Source organism: Perna viridis, chromosome 5 (assembly GCF_037379345.1).
Source record: "Perna viridis isolate PV_CMFRI_1.1 ecotype Kerala chromosome 5, ASM3737934v1, whole genome shotgun sequence".
NCBI lineage: Eukaryota > Metazoa > Mollusca > Bivalvia > Mytilida > Mytilidae > Perna > Perna viridis.
The window spans coordinates 22,991,208-23,000,869 of NC_142449.1; the positions used below are offsets into that span (position 1 = coordinate 22,991,208).

General features: G+C 33.2%; 1 protein-coding gene across 1 annotated transcript; it reads right to left on the reverse strand.

Moving 5' to 3' along the window:
- Positions 1 to 261: 261 nt before the first annotated feature.
- Positions 262 to 2,865, reverse strand: LOC148616560 (E3 ubiquitin-protein ligase TRIM33-like). Its single transcript, XM_088583718.1, has one exon. It carries the CDS (start codon positions 2,256 to 2,258, stop codon positions 840 to 842), a length of 1,419 nt encoding a protein of 472 aa, XP_088439844.1. The 5' UTR covers positions 2,259 to 2,865; the 3' UTR covers positions 262 to 839.
- Positions 2,866 to 9,662: the final 6,797 nt, after the last annotated feature.

Sequence of the window (9,662 nt, forward strand, 5' to 3'; positions counted from 1 at the left end):
AGAGGAATAGAAACACCTTAAACATAAAAACACACATAAAAATTAAAACGAAAAAGAAACAACAATTTTGTCGGCATATACCATGTGTTTTCTTGTAATAACGCGTGTGAACTTCTACATGAATATTCGGTAATGCAATTTTATTCATTGTGGAATGGTATTTAATTGCTCTCCCAATGAAACATACCATCATTTATGTCTTTTTATAACCATAATTTTTTTTATTAATTTAGTGAGGGGAGATGATTACAAAAAGAGTACTAGACAAAGCCATTATATTTCAGATTGTACTAATCAGTATTATTATCGCAGTATTCAATAACTAATGTCATACAATTCTATATATTGGTTCCCACAAATAAACAAAGTTTTCCTTGTTGGATCAACCCACACATCACAAATTTTCTAGATTTTGTCGCTTTTTTCAATCAAAGTTTTCCTCTGTTTCCCGTCTTCTGATATAACATGTACGTGTCCCTCTTCCTCTCCGGCAAATACCAATCCATGTGAATGTACAATTACACTGGTAACATTCCTCATCTGTCCATCCTTGTAGGAGAATATTTCTTTTCCTTCGTGGGAATTATAGACGACCTCATATTCCTTGGAAGTATAAATCAATCGGTTGTTCTTTTTATCACTTGCAAGTCCGTTCAGTAAAGTGCAATCTATTTTACCGCCGAAAATTTGTTGTAGTTTTTCATTTGTCCCCAATACCTTTCGTTCTATTCCTCCGTTTACAGCTATATACACAGAACCACTGTGCAAACAGACACCTCCATTATAGCTACCACCACTCCTCAATACAGATAACGATCCGAATGTATTTTTAAAAGGTATCATATAAAAGTACCCAGAGTAGCATGAAATATAGAACACCTTATTTTTTTGTCAAAAGCCAATCGTTTCGGAGAGAAAACACTTGCCTCGGCAATTATCTTCCCTGAAGGAATATCAAGAGCAATCACTTTACGACTGTCGCAAATACATATTGAATTGTCGTTTATACTTGCTCCACCGCGAAGATCAGCGTTCGCTAAATGTATTGTTTGTTTATGTGTTACGTTAATATTATCAAAGTTATATGTAGAACAACCCAACAGCTTTTCAAATTCAAGCAGATAAAAGCTATCCGTTTTTGAAATGTCAACTGATCCTAAATTTTCGATTGTAATTTTTTCCAGGTGATCATCATATAAATGTGTCACTTGTTTTCGCCTCGTCTCATTTAAACTTTTGACTACTTCATGCAATCCCTTTTCTGTCTTCGGCCGAAGTTTTTCTAGCTGTATAAACATCTGACTTAGAGTGCCATACATATCAATTAATCCAATGGTTTCTATGGCATTGTTCGTTGTTTCTAGAAATATTTCTACTTCCTTCCTTTTGGAATCTAAGTCAGATAAATGACCGTCTTGCTTCAAATGGAGATTTTTTACAAAAGAAATCAAAAGCGAATCAAGTTTATCTTTAGCAGTCTGAATAGTTTTGGTTGCATTTCGTTCAATTTTTTCAAACGATTCGTTAAAACTCGATTTCTCTTCTTCTAAACCGCGGAGAAGTGTTTCTGTAGCCGAATGAATTTCTAATAATTTGGATTTGAAAGTTTTCACTCCAGTGGCTTGGTCTTCTATTATGTCGTCTAAAACGCGGACGTTTTCGCATTTTCTATGATTAACAGAGTCACAGAGAACACAGCATAACTGGTTGTGATCAAAACAATAAATCTCCATTTTCTTCGATCTATGAACCGGGCACGTTTCGGAAACTTCGGATATTCTAGCGGTCTCTTTGATATGATCTCGGTCAATGTGTATTGGTTCATGATTCAATGATAGTTTCATAAATTTGTGATAGTTCGTGCATACTTCACATAAAACTTCTTGACATTCTCTACACCAATTTACAGCAACTGCATCTTTTCCCTGTCGCCGACAGACATGACAACATTTCATGTTTGTTTCGCTTTTTGAAATGTCATCTATTAACTCAGTCATTGAGTCATTATTCGGTAACAAAGCGGCCCAATGAGAAGAATCATCCTTTGGATCGAGGGGTGTTACAACTGTTCTACAAACAGGACACTTGTAGTTCGTTAGTTTTTGTCCAGAGCAGCGCTCCGTGGATGCAATAAACTCACTTATACAATGTTCACAGAAAGTGTGTGAGCAAGGCAAATCTTTTGGTGCCTTAGGTGTTTCCAAACATATCGAACAAGCCGATATTCCTTTTGGTTTCGTCGTTCCACTTGTCGCCATCTGATTTTATCGTATAATTTACTTCCTCTTTCAATTTGGTTAGGTAATTACAGCAAGATGAAAATGACTGGTTACGATTTCAATACAAACTGCCAGCATGAATAATTGAATTAAAAAGTTCTCTAGGGAGTCATTTAATCACATAAAAATATGTTGTTTGACTCAAGGTGTAATACCACTATTTCGGAAACCAGTCGCCTGCACATACAAGAAAGTAGTTCGTAATGACACGAAGTAGTCCCAATATTGCACCCTATAATTCTCCTTGTTTAGTAGAGGCATACAAACTTGGTGTCATCTGAAAGCTGAATGAATCAGCAATATTCTAAAAACTTCATTTTCTTTATTCAGTGTAGGGTAAAACGATTCTGATATGGCTAAATTTCAAAACGAAAGTAGTGATTTCTGCACCTGTATACTTTCACTTTACCGTTCTTTCTTAGAAGGCGCATAAGGTATGTTGATATTTTAGGAGAGTTAAAAAGTAAAGGGTGATCATCATAATGATACCCCTCTAGCACCATCTGTACTGATGTAAAAAAAACTGAGCCTGATAAAAAGCTTATAGAAAGTAATGGAGGCCAGAAATAATGGTATGACACCTGAACTGTTGGGCTGCAATGTCAGATTTCAACGACCAATGAAATATCATGATGATCTCTTGTGTTGGAGGTAACGAAGTTTCCTGGGGTTAATATAAAAAACGCTGCTTAGTAGGTATACTAGAATTTTTTTATATTTTTATTTGTTCTAACATATTTACAGTAAATGGTCATAGCACAAAAAAAGTATGTAAATTCTGACAACAACAACAAAGAATAAAGAAAGATATAAATGCATATGGTCTACATCTAGTTTGATTAACATAGCAACTTGCGGCGGTGGTGACTCAGTTGTGTCTAAATTCATTAAATGCATTACCGGGTAATTTAATGGGTGATTTAATGTCGACCTTGACCTAGTGATCCAATTTGTGGTCTGCACGCTTATATTGTACAGCATACAGCATTTGCAGAATCTTTGACCAAACAAAATCGGGATAAAATCAACACTTTCAATTTTCAAGGTACGGATTTATTATTATCTAAAATTTTTGAAATGAAATAAGTCATTATAGTGACACCAAACTAGAATACAATGAAAACCAAATATGCGAAGACTAAACAACTAATAATTCTGACTTAGTCCACGGCCAAATCTCCTTTGAGATTCGGCACTGGAGATATTTTTTTGGCTTGATGGCGGTGGCCAAAACAAAAAAATATCTCTAATGCCGAATCCCAAAAGTGATTATTTACGACCAAGAGCACACTCATGTCGTATGTTTACAATCCGTTCTAAATATAAACAACCAGTATTTCTAACTCTTTATTTTTCCATCTAGGATAAAAAAAATACATCTTTGGCTTTATTTTCTTCTTTTTCTGAAGGACAATCGGCAGACTTCTGTGGCGGGTCTAGAGTTCTATGTAAGAGGGTCCCAAAAAAAATTTCTCGACAGGATCACCGGTGAGGGTAACGAAGTGATCCAAATTTGCTAGGGGGTTTTGGGGCATGCCCCCAAGAAAATTTTGAAATATTAAAACTCAAATCCTGCATTCTTGTGGTATCTTGAAAATTTTTTTTCAGCTATTTTAAAAAATTGCAATTTTCTAAGGGGGTCAGGGCCCCCGGCGCCCCCTCTGAATCCACCACTGCTTTTTAATTATTATTTTTTTTCTATATCACAAATAGAAACTTTTGGGTAGGGGGTCTGAAGAAGGGTCGGTATGTTACCGGGAACATTTTTAGGCCAAAACGGATGGTCTATTTATTACTCCAACGGTGCTAGAGGTTGTCTGGCATGCTATTTTCTGACTCGGGTTGGAGTATGGAGGAACGGAATTCCAACCTCTTACATTGTAGTAGTAGTCTATATATACAGATAATATGAGGTTTGGGTTTTATGTTTTCAAAAGCGGTTATGAAAGCGATTTTTTTTTTATCAAATTGTTAAATATTTTTCCTACGGAAAAATGCTCATAAAGCAGTACAGGAGGTAGGTATAGATTCTTCAAATTGCATTTTATTAAGAACACGAGTTGAATATGGTCCATATTTCTTCACACTTTGCAGAAGAAAAAAACTTGGGTACCAATGTTAAGCAGGACCTTCCTTTTACATATCTTTTAACAGTTCATGTTCCATACACGTACGTATATATCATGTATACGTATGAACTTTTCGACGTTCTGTTGCAAAACACATGGCATTGAAGAATCTGTTATATTGGGGTAGTCCAATTAGCTGCCCATTTCTGTAACATGAAGTTTCGGGGACTCTACCTAATACATATAGAGGTAATGTGCTCATAAAAGTACTGTGTACATGTAAGTACATTCCCGAGGAGCTAGCTCCAACGATTTTTAGTTTTGCTCTATATGTATACGTCAGACTGCCTGTACTGACAGCTATTAACATTATTTTTAATTTAGCCATTTTTTTTTGTTTATGACTTCGTGCAAATAAAGTAAAGTTTGTACATGTGCATAAAAAAATGATTTTAATCACCTTCATACTTAAACATTGTACGTGTAAATAAAACTCTTTTTTTAAGATGTTTACCACATAATACTTAAAGTTTACTTATCATTTTTTGTTACATTTCCGATTTATAGAAAACCGTCACATTATGACTTTATGTACATGTTATTGTATGTAAATAAATTATGAACTGTACAAGTACGACGGTCCGTCCGATTTGTTAAATCAAGTATGTTTTATACATGTACAAAAGTGCATCAAGAATAACCCGGTTAACTGGCCTTTGAAATCGAGACACTAAAATACATGTATGAACACGAACAAAATTTTAACTTGGCAAACTTTTGATTATTTTTCAGGTTTCTGTATATATGTGCATGTATTTGTATTATTCAAGATTCTCCCTCAGTATTATTTCTCCATCGAGAATGGTAAAATTTGATTTTCAACAATTGAGCTTTAGCATAATAAGTGGAGAAATAGTTTAGGAAATTGAAATGAAGTTGTAATTATAATCTCCTTTTCTGAGCTCATTTTATTATGATATTGTACACATATGTGAATGCAAATTAAAATACATTGCACATGCAATGTTCTTTAAAAATGTTTTACAGTCATGGTGATGTCTGATGATGTTTTCCTTAGAATATTCAATAGACATTGATGTTGAATTACACAGCTAGATTCACTGTATATGATTATAGATGTAGAGCAACACCATACACTCAATCAACAAATGCAGGCATTGATATACAACTACATGTATGTTCAAAGAACAACATTTTTGATTATTTATGTAAAATATTAAAAATAAATGTCAACTCTTTTTCTTATTTTTGCAGATAGACAAATATGGAAGAATCGCTTTTCTGTTAAAAGGATGAGGTTTTTTAGTATCAAGACATTAATACTACGCACGTCAAAATAACCAAGTTTTATTAAATTGTGAAGATTTACAGGATTTAATGAAATAGAGATTCTAAAGAAAAGTCAATGACAGTGTTTTGAAATACTGAATGTACATATACATTACGTTGGTTCTGAAACCAAACGATACTGGCAGTGCCTCTGGATATATCTGCAAAACAAGTATTATTACCTAATTCTAAGGTTTTATCTAGTTTATTAAATATACACATATTTTTCTCTATTTTCAAAATTTATTCAGGACAGGGCGATCTATTGCACTGTCGATGTACTATTGCACGGTGCAATAGTCTCCTTGAGGAGTCTATTGCACTGACCCCACAATGACCTTTATCTAAGCCTTTTGATTGGTTGAACTTTTTTAAGCGCTTCATTAAATTGGAATTTACACACAAAAAACTCGTGTGTAAAAACGTAGATGTGACTTTCGTCTGCCAATCATAAATATGGAGCGGTCGATTTCCTATTCCTGGTCGAATGGTTGTCTCTTTGACATATTCCCTATTTCCATTCTTAATTATATCTCATAGACAAATTAGGTAATAACAGAGTTATTAAATGGGTTGGATGCAATAGACCAGAACATGTGTCCTGAGGTACTGAGAATGATCAAGTGGTCTATTGCATCCAACCCATTTAATAACTGTATACTACAGTGTACAGTTTTTGTAAAAGGAAACATTTTTCAGGCCACAAATGTATATAATTTTTTAGAAGTTGATTAAAATTGATTGATACAAGATTTAATTGAAATATTGATTTTGAAGTGTTAACTGTGAGCCAGTATCGATGGATTTAGCCTTAAAGTCCTTCATATACCGGTATTGTAATTTTGTTTCATAAGAATTTCAAATGTTATCTGTTTGAGTACATGACTGCAAGTGGGAATTTTTTTCCATTATGCACTTTTATTCTTTTCCTAGAGAACTGTTTAACTAGGACTAATGTAAAAACAAAAGATGTAAATTCTTCGCAAATCACAAACTACCAAGTTGACCTTAAGTAAGAGTAATTGACAGGCTTTTTATTGTATATTGGTATGGCGCTGACAGCGGCATCACCGTCGGCGGCGTCCGTGTCGTCGTCCATATTCACTTGGTTTTCGTGCGATTACTTCATAGTTACGGTTGATCAATTGTTATGAAATTCTGATATGATTTTACTAAATACTAAAGAAATGTTCTTATTTGATTATGATTTTATGACCCCTACCATTTTAAAATAAAGGCCATCCATGTAACTGACATATACCACACTGTAGGTTTCTGTTAATCTAAAAAAAAAAACAAAACAAAACAAAAAACAAAAAACCAAAAAAAAACAAAAAAACTGAGAGTCCAGAATTTTATCAAGCTGACCTATATAAAGTGAAATGGCCAATCCTTAACATGACATAGCCAGTTCAACACATCCATGCAATTACATCTTCAAGGAAGAAGCATTGTAATATGTATATGAATTATCTTATGGCAATCCATACTGGATTTTGTTCCCCATTTAGATGTTTAGTAACACATGCTAATGGATTTTTATCAACATGTGCATAAATCAATTATTGATATCAATGAATGGAGAAGTTTTCCAGACAATGCAAACACGTTCAAGACAAAATGTATGTATGTTCAAATTTGCTCTTCGGGCAATACCAGTCTGCGTCCATTCTTGTTTCCTAAAAATACTACAATTTTTTTGATATTGCAAATTTGATTTATAATATTACATAACCCTTTTTTAATATTAAAAAAAAAACATTTTTTGATATTAAAAATTCTACTGAATTTCTAATGTTAAAAATGATTTTTTAATATTAGAAATTGATTTTCTAATATAAGAAAATGGAGTTGTTGTATTCAATTACGATTTTTCAATATTAGAAAATCATTTTGTAATATTAAAAAAAATGTGACTGATTTTGCAATATTGCAAAATGTGTGATATTTTATAATATTACTAAATAAGGAATTTGTAATATTAGAAAATGAATTTTTAATATTTAAAAAGTACAGAAAAAATATCCTGAAAAATATCTAGACTCTATTCAAGAGTAATCATATTTCAATTGTCACGTAACCCAAGCTCTAATTAAGAATCCTTTCTTCTTAATTGCCTTTGATCTCATTTATCCACCTTTAATTTTTTTTACCGGTGTTACCTGAAATTTAAAAAACTTGGATAAATAGGAATGAACCTAAAATTTTACTTAAAAATCTTCTGTACACACGTACAAAAATTCGTACCTTGATCCGCTTTTCAGTGGTAATTACGATAACTTTATACACCAACCTGAGATCGTAAATCCGCCCTGGGTCTACGTTTCTATTCACTTACAGATGCCACAGCTGTTAATATTATTTAATTAATAGACACGGACCATTTCATTTTAGGGGAACAGGCGTGACACCGTGTGATGCTGGGATTTTTATGGGCGTATAAAAAGTCCTGCTTTTACGGAAAGTTATATATAGTTATAAATTTAGATTTAAAAATAACTTAATTTTAAAGGATAGTCCTCATAATTGGGCCGTCCGTGCGAGACTCGTAAGAGTAGTCAAGGACGTTAAACCCTCCTTAGTAGTAGGAAAATTATAAATATTTTATATCTGTGTTTGTTTGCCATAGTATTCATTCATTCAAATATAAACACAACATTTAAACTTGATACAGCTCTTTATTAATGGTGATAAAATGTTAAATATTGTAGTTAGACGTACGAAATAGGCAATTTATACAAAATAGAAGAAAAAGCTGAATTGTTTTCCATTAATTCGTAAAAGGTACAGGCCACAACACTTTTAATTCATCAAACATTCGAGATATCAGTCCTAGTAGTACATAATACTATTTCATAGAAATTCAAACACATTTCCGCTAGAAAAACAAACCACGAAAAATGATTGTATTTGTAACTCATTTCATCATGGGTACGGTAACCACCCAAGAAAGCAATTATAGGCTACAAGTTACTTTGGTATTACGGAATCTTGAGATACTATTTCGAAGAAACTTAAACTGCATACACAAGTAGTTTGTATAAAATGCTTCCTTTTAGCCCTAGATTTTTTAACAGTAATTGTTTTAACCCTCAGAATCAACAACAAGAAAAACAATCCTTTTAAGTTCTTGTTTGGAAACAATAAACAAAATAAATAAATAAATATAAGGTTCATGTCATAACCCCCAAATTTAATCAGTCTGGCCGTTGTGGTATAATATTGTGACACAATATTAAGATCCGTATGCTTTAGGAGAATGTATAATAATACCTATGAAGCCGTTCCTTTCTGTCTTGAAGCACTGCCTCTAGAGTCTTCTACAGTTGGATCAACTGTTGAATGCTTGTTACTCCGTTGACTAGTAATTTTTGGTACTTTGCTTTTTTCTTACAAATTGAATGATGAGGAATACTATATGCCTCATCTTTGTTGTGGCTTACAACTGTTCATACATTTAGAGAAGTATGTTATTATATGAAAACATCATGTTACTGCGGTTTATTTTGATATACTAGTAAAATGAGGTACGTTTTTTCTGCCATGTTTGACCTTCACAAAATTTCCCGTGCACCATAGCACGTCTCTAGGCTAAAAACCACTAATTCCACTTCCCATAGGCTTCTATGCTAATTTCACAATATTCAATGGCTTCTCTGGACTTTACCTTAACTTGAACCTGCAGAGGACTTATATCAGCATGATTCTACATATGTCAGCTCACAATCCTCAGAATGGCATGTGGGTTTAGCAGACTTGCAGTGCAGTACTGGTCACCGGAAGTGAAGGGTCTATAAAGAGCATGGGAAATCCCAGTGTTTTCACAAGATAGGGGTATATTTAAAAATCATTATGGAGATTAGGCTTCACATCACAAGAAGCAAAATGCACCTATAAAATGTACAGAAATGTTTTTCCTTTCAGAAACTGTTTAAATTTTTTAAATAAAATGAGAACTTTTTTC

Bases quoted from the DNA above. Each gene is read 5' to 3' on its own strand.
- LOC148616560 (XM_088583718.1), bottom strand. From the start codon at position 2,258: ATGGCGACAAGTGGAACGACGAAACCAAAAGGAATATCGGCTTGTTCG.